General features: G+C 41.1%; 1 protein-coding gene across 2 annotated transcripts; it reads left to right on the top strand.

Moving 5' to 3' along the window:
* Positions 1-692: 692 nt before the first annotated feature.
* Positions 693-15,593, top strand: LOC306775742 (macrophage-stimulating protein receptor-like). 2 transcript variants are annotated; one of them, XM_079266230.1, is made up of 21 exons: positions 693-832; positions 1,555-2,841; positions 4,680-4,856; positions 5,069-5,188; positions 5,721-5,891; positions 6,703-6,866; positions 9,272-9,401; positions 9,506-9,642; positions 9,747-9,923; positions 10,072-10,168; positions 10,396-10,626; positions 10,778-10,924; positions 11,025-11,187; positions 11,357-11,446; positions 11,693-11,902; positions 11,999-12,079; positions 12,173-12,354; positions 12,460-12,569; positions 13,342-13,507; positions 13,591-13,727; positions 13,926-15,593. In XM_079266230.1, the coding sequence occupies exons 2-21, from the start codon at positions 1,639-1,641 to the stop codon at positions 14,143-14,145; spliced, it is 4,113 nt and encodes a 1,370-aa protein (XP_079122356.1). In that variant the 5' UTR covers positions 693-832; positions 1,555-1,638; the 3' UTR covers positions 14,146-15,593. The 2 variants fall into 2 exon arrangements, with proteins under 2 accessions (XP_079122356.1, XP_079122357.1); XM_079266231.1 differs by having other exon boundaries at positions 11,357-11,431.
* Positions 15,594-19,516: the final 3,923 nt, after the last annotated feature.

The raw sequence follows: 19,516 nt of genomic DNA on the forward strand, positions 1-19,516 counted from the left end.
TATAAAGGAACAATTTAGTTGCCAAATAATAAAATAACCTATCCAAGTTAGCTCAGGCAATGACGAGGTATATGGACAATCTGAATAAATGTTACACTTAATCAAACCTAAACTCACAGTTCTGCTTAAATTTAAGGATGTTTGAATTCAGTTGTTACATTTTTCAATAAAGGTCACTTGAACTTCATTCTGTAAACTGTAAGGTCAGATTTTCATGATCTGTGTGTGTAATTGTTACAGCATAAATATTGGTACAGCATAATTATAAAGATCAGTAACATCATTATAGGCTTATGATATCAACACATCATGTTTGTAATGTAAAACAAAATCATGTTTTCAATTGTAATGTATACAATTTATTTTGAATCCCATCTCCATAATATTGTTTCTCCCTTTTCAGACTATTTCACTGCTGTGACATGAATTTCCCCTCTGGGAAAAAATATTACTGTTATTATCATTGACTAAAATCAAATCAGTAATAAATCATAATTCAAATGAACAATGGTATTGGAGATGGTGCCTCAAATTCTTGCTAAAAGCATTAGAAACTAATCATTAATCATCACACTCCCACCATGCGCACTTTTATTTTGAAGGTGAGTAAGATCCTGTTTTCATCTGTAGACTGTAGTTTTATATCAAAGCCTAGATGTAGTTCATTATCAGGGTAAACTCGGTGCCAGTGGGACTTCGGGGCTGTCAAGTGAAAAGCTGCTGCAGGTCCATGAATGGACCTTCACTGACACAGGGAATTTATCTCTCAAATAATTCACATTTTGAGACTGTTGGACAAGTCACGACGACATTCACCCCTTGTCAAAGTGAGGTAAGAAGATTTATTTTTAAACAGCCTAGATTTGTTATGGAAGATGTCTAGTATCTATTTGTTCATGTTAATGAATGACTGAACACATTTTCTCATAATTCACAGCTCATCGCCTACCTGCACAGGTAGCAGTTATTATGAATACATGATCCTGATCATCTTGACTTTAATGCTCAGCGGACTCAGTTTTGGACATTTTAAAATAGTTCTCCATTCCATAATAGTGTATTCAGATTCTGATACAGGATCATTATCATTTGCATAAATGAGTACCCATGAATTTTTACTTTTTGACTAATTTAGGGTAAGCTATTACTCAGTTTACTCTGTCTATGGCTCTGGGGCCTGAACATTTCCATAGTTGCTCCGCAGGTCGCAGCAAGTCATGTCTTGCCCACAGTCGATTTTATCTTGACTCTTACAACTTGTTATTTTGGGCTTTATCAGCTCTATAGCCCAATAAGTTTCACAGCTATGCCATATCTGTGCACGTCAAGTCTTATTTGTCTGAAAAAGCAGCATCTACTGAATCACGGGGCTCAGCAGCTGATACTTTTTCCTCTTCCCTCAGTTCCCCATGCTGCATTTCTCAGTTTAAACAAGCATGTTTACAGTATCCACTTCCACTTCAAAAGCAATGAATCTCTGTTGAATGTGAGATTCAAATGTTGCTGCTCACTGTCTGTTAAATCTCAACATTCCTTCTGTGTTCTCCCTCACAGAGCTCCTGCTGGTTCTCCAGAATGTTCTCTTTGAGGAAAGCATCTTCCAGGTGATACTCAATCACGGTGGGCTGTGGCGTGGAGATGGTCACTTGGGCCGCCTTGCTGACAGTATGCATATGGATACAAACACAAACAGCCTCGGGACAGCACACATGTGCTTCTACTCCACACAGGCTGGTGGATTTCTCTGTAAAATATTCCCTCCCCCACTTCCAGACAGACAACCCTATACAGAACATAGCTGTGAACTTGGAGGAGAATCGGTCAGACGTGTATGTTGCATGTCAGAATGCAATAGAGGCAGTCAACTATGATATGGAACAAATCTGGAAGGTGAAAACTGGACCTGTTGGCAGTCCTGACTGTGAAACTTGTTTGTTGTGTGACATAGAAATAGATCCTGGGGATCCCGTGGATACAGACAATGAGGTTCTGCTTTTTGATCGTTCTGCATTTCCCTCTCCCTACTTGTACATTTGTGGGAGTACTCAACATGGGATCTGTCACTTCATTGACACTGGCTCTCCAAAGCCTGAGCCGGTGTGCTTATACAAAAAGGAGCTAAACTCTCCAACCAGCTGTACAGACTGCCTGGCCAGCCCCCTCGGCACCAAAGTCACCCTCGTTGATCAGGGAGCTACAGCGTTGTTCTTTATCGCAGCCTCTGTCAATGCCGAAGTGGCACAGAGGTATCCAAGGAGGTCAATATCAGTGGTGAGGCCACTTTCAACTGAAGATGGCTTTCATATGATCATGAATGGCCTGACAGTGCTCCCCAGTCTACGGGACTCTTACAAGATCGATTACATCTACAGCTTCTCCACCGAGGAGTACGTCTACTTCCTGTCCCTGCAGAGAGAAACCCCATCCAAGAGTAACTCAGCTTTTCAGACTCGTCTTGGACGACTGCCGATACTAATTCCAGAGGTGTGGATGTACAGAGAGGTGGTCCTGGAGTGCCGCTACAAACCAAAGCGCAGGAGACGGAGAGAGGATTCGGGAGACACTGTGTACAACGGGCTGCAGGCGGCACACTTTGGGCGAGTGGGGAAGGACTTGGCAGAAGAGCTGGGGTTGAAAAAGACAAAAGACATTCTGTTTGGGGTGTTTGCAGAGGTGAATGCACATGGCGAACCTCAAAAAAACTCCGCCCTGTGTGCCTTCCCTTTGGCTTATGTAAACCAAGCGATAGACGCAGGTGTGGAGGACTGCTGCAAGTCGGGTTCAGAGCAGCTTTCTAGAGGTCTCTGTCACTTCCAGCCGTGCGAGAGCTGCCCACATGAAGTGAGTAACTCTTCTTTTCTTTTTTTGTTATGCCTGACTGTCGTCAGAGCAGAGGAACAGTGCAAAGGTCCTATGCCCAGACAGGAAGTGACCTGTTCTGACAAACGCTGTGTAATTAACTCACCTTTGATCGGAGCAATGAAGTTTATCATTCAGCCGACAGTTTTATATCGTCCTCTTGAGCAATAATGGACAGTGTAAAGTAAATCTTGACGACTGGAGTAGTGTATGCCTGTGGGCCCTGACGAAGGTGTGTGAGAGAGCAGGTCATATCAGAGAACTGGGAGGGGTGGATGAGTCAGTCGTCTGACCTGCACATTGCCACACTGTTTCTCTGCTCTGTTAAGTTTCAGTATTTCTCTGTGAATGGGTGGCAACCGTTTACAGCACAGAGATTTGATATGAAAACTGTTTTATCAAGATTAGAGGCTCAATGATTAGACTAAGTTGGATTCTTCCGGTTGCTACAATTTTCCTGCCCGGAACAATTCATTTATGAGTTACTGAGAAAATTGTTGGAAGATAAACCTAAAATAAAATGCAGGGTTCACTCTCAAAACACCCTCTTGAAATAGAGCATTTGGCTGTGGTGCTCGACACAATGATAAAGGTGTGGTCTTTTCCCCTTTGTGGAGTTCAAACTGTACAGTCATCTGTACACCGACAGGAATGTGTGCCAAGAAACACAAGTTATAAAGCCTGCTGATAAAAAGGTGGAATTTCAAGGGGAGGGACAGTGTTCGACTGTGCCTGGCTTTTACACATGCTATTTGAGTTGGAAACGGGTATAATATTAAAGAAGTGAGGGGTGGGGAGGAAAGAATATTTCACTTAATCGATAAATGAAAAACTCATGAATCTATCTTAAAGCTGCATCTAAAAAAATAACATGGATACCATATGTATTCAAGCTTCAAATGCTGGAATACTAAGTGACTGAAAAGATCAAATGACGTAAATATAGAGACATTCAAATCGTGGGAAACAAACGGGCATGATGGGGCAGGTCAGCTAAATTGCGTTGCAGTGGAATGTGTATCATTAGTTTAACATTAGGGGCATAACGGTACGCGTATTCATATTGAACCGTTCGGTACGAGGCTCACGGTTCGGTACGCATGACGAACCGAATACGTTTGAATTTTTTTTTTTTTTAAACCTTTATTTAACCAGGTAGTCCCATTGAGATAAAAATCTCTTTTGCAAGATGTAAGTAACGATACAAGATGTAAGCAAGATGTAAGTAACAGTACTACATAACATTAAGGAGCAGTTTTAGTTTTTTATGCTTATGTGTTGCTAAGAAGACACCCCAGAAGATGGGTCACTCAGGTATAGTTCCATCATTGTTCAAAGTCAAAGAATAACTTTATGATGTTAGTTGTAATGAATAAATATATTTTAAAATCAAGTACATTTCTCTGGCATTTATAGTTTTCTACTGTACCGAAACGTACCGAACCGTGGATTTTGTGAACCGTTACACCCCTATTTAACATATCCTCTTTTTTTGAGTAATTACTTTTTGTCAACCAAACTTATACTCTGCCAACCATTCACACGCATCATTCATCAACTGTTTTATGATTATGGAAAGTCCAGTTTCAGTATATGACAATCTGCACTGAGAATCCGTCACCAAGTCAACATATGGAGCCGGAGTCACTGCTGTTTTATGACCTTGTTCCTCTCACAGCTTGTTACTCTACGACTGGAGGCGATGCTGTACAGCACATCCTTCCTAGAAGGAGACTGATGCTGACGGAGGCAGATAGTTTAGATGTGTCGATGTAAAAACTAACACCCTTGCTCTGTATGTTTTTCTCCTGCTTGCACAGAGCTCTGGAGGTAATGACACATGCAGTGTCAAACCCACTCTCGTGTCAAAGCCGCACTTCAGACTAGACCTCTTCAACACGCAGATGAGAGACGTCCTTTTTACTGCTGTCCTGGTCACCACTATTGGGAATCACACGCTGGGTCACTTTGGTACCTCAGATGGCCGAATATTGCAGGTAGCAGCATAGAATAGTAATCAAGTGGTGTGCCTCTGCAGTTTGAATGTATTATACCAAGTGTCTTCTTCCGTAGTCACAATAAACATCATTTCAAATGTGTAAACATACAATTTTTGTTGTTACTCTACGTCAGCCAGAAGCAGGTGTATATTAAGACTCTCAAAAATGAAAACCCTTGTGACATTACCTCTCTGTTTTGTGTGGTTTAGGTGATTCTTGCTCGGTACAGGCCTATTATTTTTGCCAACTTCTCTCTTGGAGAAAGCCAAGTCTCCAGGACAGCAGATGTGTACTCAAACGATTCACTTCTCTTCGTAGTGGGAAATAAGGTACATGTTGTAATATCCACTGCAGGTACTGCTTGTCTTTTTGGGGGGTTTGCAGCCTTTAATAGTGCAAACAGACCAACATTTCGACCCCACTGTGTCTTCATCAGAGTCAAAATGGTCAAAGACACAAGGCAAACACACACACACACACAGTCAACCTACAACCATTTGTCAGTGGATAATTGGTTGAACAGGATTTCAAATCTATTGGATAGTGGATTCAGTGGTTCAAGTGCCACAACCCGTGCACTATAATCAGATCAGTAACAAATGAACACAGATATATCTTCAAGTTACGGAGATAAAGTGCAAAAAGCACTGCATCCATACTCAGCTGGAGGACTCATGATCAATTCTGTTCTTTAATTAGGCCAAAAGGCTAAACTGTGTTAAAAGTATGAATCCGAAATGCTTTTCTGCAGAACAGTGGGTTGACTTGTAGGAGAGGATCCATGTTTCCCTGCTTACCTTTTGACAGTTTTTCTCTGTTTCTGGCTCAATCCACCCTCGCCTTCTTCTCTCCTGCATCAAGATGTTCAGGGTGCCCTCTGCAGGACCAGGGTGTGCACATTTTATGACGTGCTCCATGTGTTTGACGGCCCCACTCTTCATGAACTGTGGCTGGTGTTCAGGAATCTGCTCAAGGCGGCATGAGTGTGCCTCTCAGTGGACCGCAGACTCGTGTGCACCTGTCATAACAGAGGTAGATCTGCAGCTAGGCGTAACTGATTAGCCACTGCATGAAGTTTAAAACGCCATGGGCCTCATGCATCAACATCCAGTTCAATTTGTCCTTTATTTTCCGTAAAAAAAGAAAAAAATGAGAGAAGTCAATGCCAGATGCATCAAATGTTCTTAACCATCCAAATCTGCTCTCATCCAGGTGTGCTAAATGATGAATCGCACCTGATAATTAATTTGAGGCATGTAGCCGATTGTTTTTTACGAGCACAGGTAACCTCCCCTAAATACTATATAATGGCAGGTGTTGTTTCGTTTGAAAATACTCTGGCACATGCCCAAGAATCGGAGGGATGCCACCAAAGAGCAAAGAGCAGATATGTAAACCATTCAGAGGCTGAACACACACAATATCATCCGAGGATTTTATAGTTTTCATCGGGATCAGTAGTATTTATTCAGCCCACAAATGTAATAATCCAGTAATAATGATTACTCTAAAACATATAATAATCTAAATTTGATATGAAATATTTCTTTATGTTTTCTTGCATTGGACATTTGCGAACATGGAAAACAACATGTTTTTCCTTATCTTGGCTCTTGAGCACTCGTAAAGAGTATAAAATAAGAAAACATTGGTGAATCCCAGGAATGAACGGGTACTAACAAAAAGAAGAACAAATCATGGATATGAACAAAAATAAGAGGACTTTTTCAAATATTGTTTCCTGCATGAGGCCCTGTGCGTAATAAAGTTACACCAATCACAATAATAGTACTGATTGTACTGAGACGCTGATTGCTCTGGATGAAAACCCTTTTCTCTGCAGTTTTTCCCTAAAATGGTTCCTGCTGGTGCTGAGACAGAAGTGACACTGTGTGGCAGGGACTTTCAGTCTCCTCTGCGACCCGCCATCATCAGCGGCAAAACCCACATCATCACAGTGGGCTCTGGGACCTTGTGTACCGTGCTGCCTAAGAGCAATAGTAAAGTGTGAGTAGCATACATGCATACGATGTCAGACACAGTTCATTCTCTCAGTTAATGAGGGAACAGTGATAGATAGACAGATATACTTTATTTCAGACTCGGGGTCCATACAGACGGATACATAAAAAGACAGACACAAACAATAAAAGTACATAGGCCTAGCAATGCCTTACAAAGAGACAGCTGTACCAATGTCGCCACAGCTGGGACTGGTAGCGTGTGGTGCTAAACCTTATGTTGGTTAAAACAAGTATGATCCCATTTACAGAGTCATTCAGTCTACAGATGAATTTGTACATGAGATTTCTTAAAACTGTTTGGAAAGTGTTGACTCGTGCAGCCACAAACATTTCACTGGCACTACTCCATCTCGGTCTCTTTAACAGTATTCTCATGGCGTCATTGTACGCTACTTGAAGTCTCTGTAAACTCTTTTTTCTGTAGTTTGACCACAAGTGTGCAGTGTAGAGTGGAGTACAATATGCTCTGAACAGAGACATCTTCACTCCATCTGTACACAGACCAAACTTGCGTGAGAGACTGTTTGCTTGTGCAGACATCATACGACATTGCCTGGAAATGTCGTTATCGTCAGTCATGTGTTCTGTTAAAAAATGACCAAGATATTTTACTTCACTACAGACACCAAGATTATTGTCAGACAATTTGAAGTTAGGGAAGTTTAGACATTTGTCCTCTTTAGTTGGACAGATCAGGATAGCACTCTTACTGGCGTTGTATTTGATGTCATGTTCCACACCGTACACAGTACATATAGTGAGGAGCTGCTGAAGACCAGCGCTATGGACTAAAGATCACCAGATCATCTGCAGACATGATGTGATTAACCAGAGTATTTCCAATCATGCACCCAGTATTACAGGCTTTCCATTGCTTGGACAGATCATCAATATACAGATTAAACAGAACTTGTCTGACACCATTGCTAACCCCAAATGGGGCTGACACACTTTTACCCCATTTTACTTGCATACTCTGGTGCGCATACCAGTAAGCCAGAATTCTCACTGTGTATGTGGGGACACCTCTTTGGCTCAGTTTAAAAAATAATTTACTGTGATTAACACGATCAAAAGCTTTGGAGGCATCAATAAAACACATAAGAAGTGATGAGTTTTGACCTCTGTATTTGTTTACAGTTTCCTTTAAGGCGTATATACACAAGTCAGTGCCATGTTTGGCTTTGAAGCCCAACTGGTTATCTGTGGAGGTGATGAAGTCCTGTATTCTGTCCAGCAGAATTCTTTCCAGGACTTTTGACAGGACGCTGGCCAAAGCAATGGGCCTGTAATTCTCTAGGCTACATACTTTACCAGCTTTGTTTTTAATGACTGGCACTAAGAGAACAGACAGCATTGAGTCTGGTAACAAGCCGTGAATCATGAAGCCAGTAAAACGAATAGCGAGGAGAGGAGCTAACCTCGGACTAGCATATTTAAGGTGTTCAGCAGTAATATGGTCTAAACCACTTGCTTTGCCTTCAGACAGTTTGTTGATAGCTTGGTGCACCTCATATGATGTAATTGCCATTCACTCATTACTCTCAGAACTGTCCACGCTGTACAAATCACTTTTGATGCAGTTCAATAAGGTGCTATAATGCTGTTGCCATAACTCAGCAATGTTGTCTGTTCCTGAAACTCCATCTATAGTGCATGGTAAAGATGTTTTACAGTTAAGAGCTCTCACTTCTTTCCAAAAATCAACTACGTTGTTGCTTAGCAGCTTCTTGGCCATGGAGTCAGCCCTCATGGCTTGATCATTCTTGCAAATGAAGCGAATGGCATACTTATATCTAGCATTGGTGAGCTTCTTGTACTCAAGCACTGGTCCTTGTCTGGGTCTACCAGCTAGAGCCCATGAGTTGAAGGCTTCACAGGCTTCAGCACGATACTCAGCTACATACTCGTTCCAGCCAGGTTTGATGTTATGGGTCTTATTATGATGCTTGTAGTAGGGCTTGCTGTCTTTATACAGAGCACTTACTATATCATTGTACATGAAGCAGAGATCTCTCCTATGCACCACATCCTTACAGTTAACGTCAGTACACATAGCTGCATCTCTAGCTAGATGAATATGACTGAAGGACTGGTCTGTACGAGCAGAATACACTAAGACGTCCTCTTCAGTGAGAGTTGACCAGTCAAGTTTTTCTGTGTTGACACTATTTCCATTTCTAGATAGCGCCGGTAGATGTTCAACATTTATCGACATAGCAAAAGGTATATGATCAGTTGTTGCTGCTGCAAAATTAAACAAAATTGTTGAAACTTATAAATACTCTTTGCCACATTTACTGCTGTTCATTTCTGTCTGACTAGCCGTTGGAATGTCTTCATCTATTGAATTCATAGACATGTCAGTCCTTGTTTTCTTTAATACAGTCTAGTATGCAAGATTCAGGAAAACACGCCAAACCAGGACCTCAACATCACTCTGGAAATACACGAGGGGGAAGTGGAGGGCCGCTACACAATTGAAGGCACAGCACAGATGTCTGGCTTCTCTTTTGTGGTGAGAATGGAAACATTTAACAGTTTTCTGTGTATGGTCTCTATTTGCCTAAATGATATAATGTAACATTGTTTAGTGAAAATCTTTCACCTCTGTCTAACCAGGAGCCGAGCATAACAGAAATCAGGCCTGACTATGGACCTGTGTTTGGAGGAACGATGGTTACACTGACGGGCAGATATCTTAATTCTGGGACACAGAGAAAGATCTTATTTGCTGACAAAAATTGTAACATCCAAAGGTGCGCAAGATAGAATAATTCGTCTTTTGCTAACAAATGAATTATGCTCTACAACACATTCATTTCATTTGGTTTTGGTTTCTGGTTATCTCTTTTCTTTTCAGTGTTCCTGAAGGAAGTGGGACTTCTTCGATTGTCTGCCTCACAGCAGCTGCAGCAGGACTTGGGAAGGTTCCTGTGATAATCTTCATTGACAACCTTCAAGTGACGACCACCAAGATGTTCTCCTACAAGAGAAATCCTGTTATAACCGCTGTACATCCTGATTGCAGTTTCCAAAGGTTAGGACGCTGATCCCAGTCTGCTCATGTCGTATTATTGGACTCCAAATGAAGTGATGTCATTGTAAAAAAATACCTTTCATTGCCTAAACTTAAAAAGACAATGCTTGCAAATAATAACATATTGCTCATTTGTACCGTTATACAGTGGCTCCAAGCTGGTGATAAAAGGTCAGAATCTTGACTCTGCCCACAAAACTGTGGTTCAGTACACATCCAAAGATCACAATGTGCATATTGTTCGAGTAAGTTAACACTTTGATTGTATCCTTGTGTAAGTCTGTATAGACAGTACATTATTCAATTAAACTACTTTCATTTCAGTTAACTTCAAACCAGGTCATTCAACGATTTCAGCCATGAGTTGCCAGTCTTACTCATTCTTTCAGTTTCAAATGAAACTGGATATTTATACAAACTGTTGTTGTGATTTCTAACAATAACAACACATAATATGCTTATTTCACTTCAGGTCTGCAGCGGCATGAGTAATGCCACATATATGGAGTGCTGGGCTCCTGCTTATCCAGAGGAAATGCCAGAAGAAAAGTCTGACCCGGGATATATTTCCATTCACATGGATGGGAAAAGTAACCTCTGGAAGAAACGTTTCAACTATCACCCTGATGCCAAAATCTTTCCCATTGAAAATGATGACAATAAATTACGACTAAAACCAGGAGACACGGAAGTTTCACTGCATGTATGTAATGTACACACTCTACCATTATGTTTTTTTCCCACATCTATTTATACAACAAGTTTTGTTGTATTAAAATCTCAATCCCAACAACACTTGAACAGCACAATTGTTAATATCAGTGCATTCTTCTCTTTTTTTCGCAAATGAACAGCACAGCAAACTGAGTACAGTGAGTTCATGTATGAACATCACAATGACCATTGGGGGTGCGGACTGCAATGCCCAGGTTCTGTTAAATGAGCTGACCTGCAGGATTCCTAAAGGCCTGGTTATTCCCAGCGAGGGATTGCCTGTCGAGGTGAGAGAGTCTGCTTTTAAATCATCAACGTCAACCTGAGTAACTTCATACTCATTTAAATGTTTTTTACCGAGAGTCGTCATCTGTTCCACTGCTGTAGGTGTCCGTGAATGGGGAAGTTTACGGTGTGGGAACAGTAGTCAACGATGACAGCAACAACAACACTGTGATTGCGGGCATTGTGGTGGGCATTTTAGCCGCATTGGTAGTAGGTGCCGGCCTTGCATTACTTGTGATGATCCATTTGAGGAAGAAAAAGAGAGGTTAGGAAATCCTGAAATCGACAACACTTGCAATTTAACTTTAACCCGGCACTAATGGCCTGTTTACTATTAACCTGATCAACTGTGACGTTTCCTTTTTGACTTACTTTATGGCATGTTTTCATAGTTTATTGCACAGTAATTTAATTCATCACGTGTCTCCTTTTAGCAAACATAGAGAGTCGTTTGTCAACAGTGTTTTCACGGAACCGAATGGACAGCGGTCATGATATCTCTCCGACAGGTGACTACAGACGAGGTGACAGACTCATTCATTCATTATCCATTTTACTGTAACTTTTAATCATCAGCAGCAGCTGCTAAACAAATGTTCAACAAACATAATCAGTTTCCCTCCGAGTATTGGATGGTCTCGTCTAACTTGTTTCACTGTAAGTGAAGATTGTATCACACACTGTAGTCTGTTTTCTAAGAGAAGTAACAAAAGATGCAATGGCCTGTTGAGTCCAACATATTCGTGACATGGTTCCCTTGTGTGCTGCAGTGGATCTGTCCAGTCAAACATCAGGTTCAGGAGGAATGGCCTTCCACGGTTTAGCGTATGCTGCCAGCTATGATCATCTGTCCATTCCTCTAATGTCCCGGGACAATATCTCAATGGTCAGTCTGAGCTCTGAACTTCTTGAAGAAGTCAAAGATGTCCTGATCCCGGCAGAGATGCTCCGAATTGAGGATAGCCAAATCATTGGCAAAGGTAAGTCTCTTGTCTTTTATATTTGTTGTTTTTGTTCTTTCCTTTCAATACTTTAGCACTAAATATTCACAATGACCACATTTTCTTCTCATGCAGGCCACTTTGGTACAGTTTATCATGGATACCTGATAGACAGCAAAAATCAAGAGACCCACTGTGCTGTCAAATCACTGAACAGTATGTGAATACCTTTTTTTTAAATAAATGAAATCAGTATCATATGAGCTCCTGGCTGTTGGATTAATCTGTATATCTGTATGTGTTGAACAGGGATCACAGATTTGGGGGAGGTGGATCAGTTCCTCAGAGAGGGCATCATCATGAAAGGTTTCCACCACCCCAACATACTGTCTCTGCTGGGCATCATGCTGCCTAAAGAAGGGCTCCCTCTGGTGGTTCTACCGTATATGAAGCATGGAGATGTGCGTCACTTCATCCGCTCTGAGAAAAGGGTAAATTACGCAATGAAACTTTCTGGCCCGTGAGGTTTGCGGGTATTTTTTTAATACTTCAGAACATGTATGTTTGTCTATTCGATACTTCCTTGTCCTTCACAGAACCCGACAGTGAAAGACCTGATAGGCTTTGGCCTTCAGGTTGCCAGGGGGATGGAGTATCTAGCCCAGAAGAAGTTTGTCCACAGAGACCTGGCTGCCCGTAACTGCATGTGAGTGTGAATCATACACTGATTACAGGCCTGTGGCATGTCAGTGGATAACCTTTGTGAGGTGATGTATTATAAAGGTGTATTTAAGTTTTGGAATATCTTTACTGATATAATATATGCCAGAAATATTAGTCTTGGTTTGTACCGATCTATGGTTGACTACAGCACAGAGACATTTGTTAATCCTTAAAGGTAACATCACAAAGTTAGTAAAAGGGACATAAAGGGTATAAATACACCAGATTACTGATGCAGCTTGTATTTTTCTTCAGCATTAAACTTTTTTTTTTTCAAGTGTTTTTGATTTAAATGGATAAAGAAATAAATTGCTCTGATGATCCCACCAAATGAAAAGTATGACAGTATGTTTAAAATTGTATGTACACCTGTATATAAATATACTTCCCTTTCCATCTGAAGGCGATACATATTTGAGATATTGGTGGTGTTTCTGTTTCGATCAGCTTATTTGCCCAAACATATTCAAGGAATAGTAGAACATTTTTAGAACACCTTTTTGCTTTCTTTGAGAAGAATTAGATAATACAATTGATGCCACTCTCCCACATTTCACTATTTCTGCATCCCACCTGTGCATAGCAAATCTCTAAGGAGACCTCACTGCTGCTTATCAACACTGATTGTCCAAAATGGTGTAAATTAAAGTTCACCTGGCCTTCACCTCTTGAGCACACCTTGAGTCTAGAGATGTGTCATCTCAACAGGAAGTGGCAGAGAGAAGATGTTTTCTTAAGGTGCCTTCTTATTTCAGGCTTGATGAAACCTTTACAGTAAAGGTGGCTGACTTCGGCATGGCAAGGGACATCTATGACAAGGAGTACTACAGTATTCAAGATCACAAACGGGTAAAGCTGCCAGTGAAGTGGATGGCCATCGAAAGCTTGCAAACACAAAAGTTCACGGCCAAGTCTGATGTGGTGAGTGTTCTTTCTCCAGTCTACTGCAATATGCTTGTCACAACTATTACGTATCTCCAACATATTGCATTTCTGTTTCCCAGTGGTCATACGGCATCTTAATGTGGGAGCTGTTGACCAGAGGTGCGAGCCCATATCCAAATGTGGACCCCTATGACATCGCACACTACCTGTTGAAGGGACGTCGGCTTCCCCAGCCACAGTTTTGCCCTGATACTCTGTAAGAATCATAACTGCACCCTGTAAACATCACATGCCACAATGACTGAACACATTTTTTGCAGTATCTTATCATCATTATCTCAATTGAATCAATTATTTTCAAACTCACAATGGCATCCAATAGTTCAGTTACCGACCCACATATGTACTGACGCACTTGCTCATTCCCTAATTGACACATTTATTCATTCCACAGCTACTCTATAATGCTGACATGTTGGGACCCGGAGCCTGAGTGCAGACCTAGCTTCAACTGCCTAGTTACAGAAGTGCAACACATCCTGTCCAGTCTGGAAGGAGAGCACTACATCAATCTGAAGGTGAACTATGTCAACTTAGACCAGCCACGGCCCTACCCGTCCTTGACTGGATCTGCAGATGAGGCCGAGGCCTCAGACAGTCCTGATGGCAGCTGAGGGTGCAAAGTCCTAATGCTGCGTTCACACCGGTCGCGTTGATTTTTTTTGACGCACTGCAAAATCGCGTCCAACGCGCCGCCGGTCGTGTTTTCACACCAAAGTCCAACGCAAAAAAGCGTCCGCCGCGCCATTGCAAAATCGCGGCGCGCCAGTCTCATCGCGTCTGTGCATAGACTTTGTATGTAATCTCGACGCGCGTCAAAAAATCAACGCGACCGGTGTGAACGCAGCATAGACTCTCCGATGGGAACGCAGGAACACAACATAAACAGATTCGGCTGTGATTCAACGGGAAATAAACTCTCCGATGGGAACGCAGGATCCGGATTAAAGTTCGACAGCACACAAGAAAAGTGACACGGTAACCTGGATCCAATCATGCGTCACATACATCGTTGAACTTTTCTACAAACCTGAGCACATTGAAGGTTTGGCTACTGATTTAAAAGACACTGTAGGTACTATAAACTCTTATTGCAGCTGAGACAAAACCACGCTGGAAGTTCCCCATCCTTGTTACCTGGTTTTATTTGTAGCAAAATGGAGTGTCACAAAATGAATGTAAAATGTGCAATTGTTCTCAGACAGAATAGGATGTGAGACTATGTGCTGATGTCTCTAAGTCATTGCATTGGACTGTTAAACACAGTCTATAAATGCTGACATGCACTCAAGGGTCAACCTTTTCTTTTCTTTTTTTACACAATTGTCCCGGGGTATAATAAAGATGATATCTCTTCATATAGGCTATAGAATGTGGACTTAGTACAAAAGGACGTGTGCATGTGAAATCATCCTACTGGATGCAGAACAACTCAAGCCATTGATACTCTGGCAAAAGCTCTGCACCTACGGAATTATGCAGCAAACTGTCCGTGCTGTTCAGATGTCAACGATTAGAAACACGTCCAGTACCTGTCGTTATCACTAGAGGGCAACCAATGCCTCCTTCTTAACTGCATGCTTCAATGGCTGCTGCAGTGACGTCTGCTGCACTACGGCAGATAGCTCAGAGCAAATATGTTACACAAACAGTACCACTACAATATATTCACCTGAACAAACTCATTCCATCATTCACTTCAACACAGCATAACATGCTGTCCACACTGTGCATTTCTCCGTGTTTCCTGCATGTAATTACAATGATCTTCACAGACTATTAAACAATTCATGAGATTTAAGAATGTATGCACTGATTTTCCAACTGCGGGTTCATGTGCAGTGCGGTTTAACAAGAAATATATATTTATGTCGACCAACAAGCTTTCCACCAGGGGTAATAACTTTGGTTCTAGCATACTTGATTTTTGTCATTGCTGCATTTTCTCTCCTTCCTGCCAAGCTTCACCTGATTTTTCTTTGCACTAGGTTTCACTGTAAAGAGTGTTTTCGCGCTGACAAATGGTCGATTGTGCAGATGCAATACATGTCAAGTAAAGGGTATCAACTAACTAAAGTCTCCCTAGACCTGTTTTTCCAAGCCGTATCCTGAATTTATACAAAGAAGAATTCAAACAAGATAGTTCTTCCTCAAAGAAAGTCACCTCAAATTCCTAACAGGTTTTTTTCCCCGGAAGTCCTTAGAAGCTTATCATCAAAGCAAATGACATCGGTCGGAGCCAGTACAGCCCTTGTGCTCGGTCAGGTGGGTGAGAAGAAAAACACACACTGTTAGAGGTCTAAATGATGTCAGCTCAATCAGAGTGAACACTGCAGGCTTCTGTCTCATCTGTGTATCTAGCATTTGTAATACTCTCTATGAATAATTTATGGGCCTTAAAAAAAAAATTATGTTGGCACCAATAATGACAAGCTCTGTTGTATTCAGGTAGAGGTTCTGGATTTGAAAATAAGGTGATGTCTGCAGCTAGATACCGAAAAGAAAGACAAAATTGTGGATATTTTTTACAGTGACCTACCATTGCATTTGAGATTTAATTTAATTTAAGTAATGCAAAAGCAAACACGGGATGTAATGTGTTTAAATTGAAAGTACCTGCTCTTTCAATACACTCTCAGTCAACTATGGACAAACAAGTGTGCTGGTAGAACATCATCAAGGTAGTTCCTGGGCTCTTAACTCTAACTAGCTTGACGGGTCACTTCATTTATTTAGCAGTACACACATTGTCATAAACGTGGGGGACTTGCAAGGGACACCTTAGAAAATAACAGTCAAAATTGAAGCAGCAGAGGCCAATGATATCCTGAGGTGTCGTCACTAGCATGCATCAAGTTTCAAAAACATAGGATCCAGCAATTCCCATGATGCAACTTGAAAGCATCTTTAATTGAAGAATGATTGAACCAACCATCAATGAATCAATGAAAAGCCTGAGGTCCCTGAGCACCTACACCACGTCGCAGATGGTCTATTTGTTCAGAAGCACCACATATGTCCCTCCCCCACTTACACACACACACACACACACACACACACACACACACACACACACACACACACACACACACACACACACACACACACACACACACACACACACACACACACACACACACACACAACCCCATCTAAACTCAGTAGCACAGTGAGGGGGGAATATCTGCACTGAAACAATCTGAGAGCAGATCCCTAAAGTGTCTGGTCTAAAATTCCTTTTGTTGTCTTCAAGTGTATATATTTATAAATATTTTACACTTTCATTTCACACTGCCCTGGTTTTGAAGCAGGGTTCGGTTGAGATCTGCGAAACTGCAAATATCATACAGCAGCTGTTGCGTGATCCATGACAAACTGGGCAAGGGAAAATAAACTGCGTCTAGCTGTTTACTGTCAAGACTTGTGCACATTTTTCCTCAACAGACTAAACGGAAGAACACAATATCAGGACAGTGAATTAGCACTCTTAGTGTAGTTGTCAAAATGTAATTCTTAAACTATAAATCATTGCTGTAGGGACCTTAGAAAAGTGGAGTGGAGTTCAAAATCCACTTCTGTGCGTATGTGTTATTTTTTTAACTACAGTGATGAATAAGGAGGTAATATTGTCAATGGATCACTGCTTTTAAAGTTCCAAACATGAACGTTCATTTTGATTGAGGGAGCTTTAGCAATCTGGATGTGCATGTTGAAGCTCACAAATATGAGTGGTAGTACCGGCATCAGATGTTCTGCACCACTTGGTATAAATTAACTTGAGTATGAAAAAAAAGAAGCATGCCTGATTCGCTGATGTTGAGCCTTTCCTGGCAGGTGTTTTGGACTATATGCATTCATATTCTGAAGTTTTTCAACATTGCTCAAGGTTTGGTGTGAAAAAGTCTGCAGAGGGAGACAGTGAAATAATGCAACACAATAATGCATATTTGATCAGTTGTCAACCAATGTACCAATGTATCAATTTGAACTTTTGATAAGAGAACCAAACAATTCTAAATTCAATACATTTCAATACAATTCTCAACAAACAAGGTTATAAAAAAAATATGCATATATAACACATCTTCAAAAAGACTATAATTACTAGTAAATGTTAACAATAAGTTTGCTGCTCGTGAGTTTAGTGAAAATCAAACCTTGCATATCTGTCATTTTCTCATAAACCTTTGTTTTTTTAATCACTATTTTCTTAAGAAATGGGCTGAATCTGTTATTTCTTAAAAGCCTATAACTTCCTGTGCGAAATATCTTGCAAGTGGGTTTGTAGCCTTTCTCACACTTTTGTTCTGTGCATTGAATCTGCTGTCCTTGAGCTTGTGTACCGTCAGTAGATACCTGAATAGTGAGGCAATCTTCCTCCCTCTCCCTTGCTCTTCTCCAGTGTTGCATCGCATTCAGAGGGAGGATGAAGAGCTGGAAGGTCACAGATAGAGAGAAGTGTTATGTTTGTTCCCGTCTCTGCCCTCTCAGTGAATGTGTCCACAGATGGGATTATATTGAAAGGCAAACAGAAATTTGCAGAGCAATGAAAGTGCTTTAGCGGCAAAAGGCCTTGTACAGTTGTACAGATAACTGTAACAAATACAGTTTTTCATCATCCATCTTGTTATCGGTATGCCAAGCTATTCTGTAGTTTACAAATGCACACTTTGTTGCTGCAAAGATTCATGTTATACACACATGCTGAATAAATTCTACATATTAAATATGTTATCAAGATGAGCACGCAAATGCAACTAAAGGTGTTGCCAATATACATCAAATAATATACAGAAAATATATATATATAAATATAAACTGTATGTCCTCATTGCTGTTGTTCATGTACCGACTTATACAGTTGGATTAAACACGGAATGATTAATGAAACAGGTTTCTGAGGAAGGTGGATATGACCGTAACGAGAGTGTATACAGAGATGCTTATATTGGTATTGATCGTGATGATATCACAGTGAGTATTTACTGGTGAAGTGGATGCTGGGTGTCATAAGGTTTTTTACCCAGGGATTTTCCTGGCACTAGTATAGGCCGATGTGAACGGTTCATCCGAGTGATGGCCGGCAGGAGGAAACTGTGTCTGGTTGTTTTGGTGTACAGTGTTCTGCAGCACCTACCAGTTCAAACATCCAGGATGTGATGAGTCTGCAGTGATGTTACCTGCCCGGTTCCTTATGATGGACGAGCAGAGAAAAGACTGGATAGTGTCTCTCTGGGAGAGGGCAGAAACCTGAAGGATTCACACAACGTTGGTCATTGTTATAACTTGCTTTCATATTGATAGGTTGAACATTGTTTATGTGTGTGTGAAATTACTGCACCTACACGATGGAGATAAATGAGATTCAGCTACCTCTATGTCAGGAGCTGTCTAGCTGCAATTAATTCATGTTGGCAATTGTACCACTTGGAAGTAGTTTAAAATACTTGGAAGTACTGGTGGCATTTTCATTTTATTGCATGCAGAAAAGACAACAATGGAAAATGCCATCACATGGAATCTCTCTAGTTTGTCGGCATACTCATTTGTGGATGACATCGTGGTTTGCAGTGTAACTGTCCTGATGAACGATTTTGTTCATGTGTTGGCAGTAATAGCTGTAATGCTTTTTCTGTTATTCATTCAGTTTGGTTGTTTATGGATAATGCTTCAGCCCATGGTATTTTTGGGTGAGAGGATAAAATCCAGGTGAGCCATACTCATGGCACACTGATGGCTTTCCCTTGTTATCACGTTCCAGAAAGGCAAGTTGGTTATGTTAAATAAGGCAGCATTTGGTATTCACTGTCTGCAAGAGACACAGTCATGCTACCCTTATTAAACAACCACATGCAGCTTATTTATCTGAAATTAAGAGTAGGACAACACCGGCATGTATTCAAATCAATTCATTACTGTCGTTCATCAAGGTTAGACAAGTACACATATGGCTGGTATCACAAATCCGCAACCATACTGTTTTAT

The sequence above is a fragment of the Melanostigma gelatinosum genome (genome assembly GCF_949748355.1).
Source record: "Melanostigma gelatinosum genome assembly, chromosome: 3".
Taxonomy (NCBI): Eukaryota; Metazoa; Chordata; class Actinopteri; order Perciformes; family Zoarcidae; genus Melanostigma; species Melanostigma gelatinosum.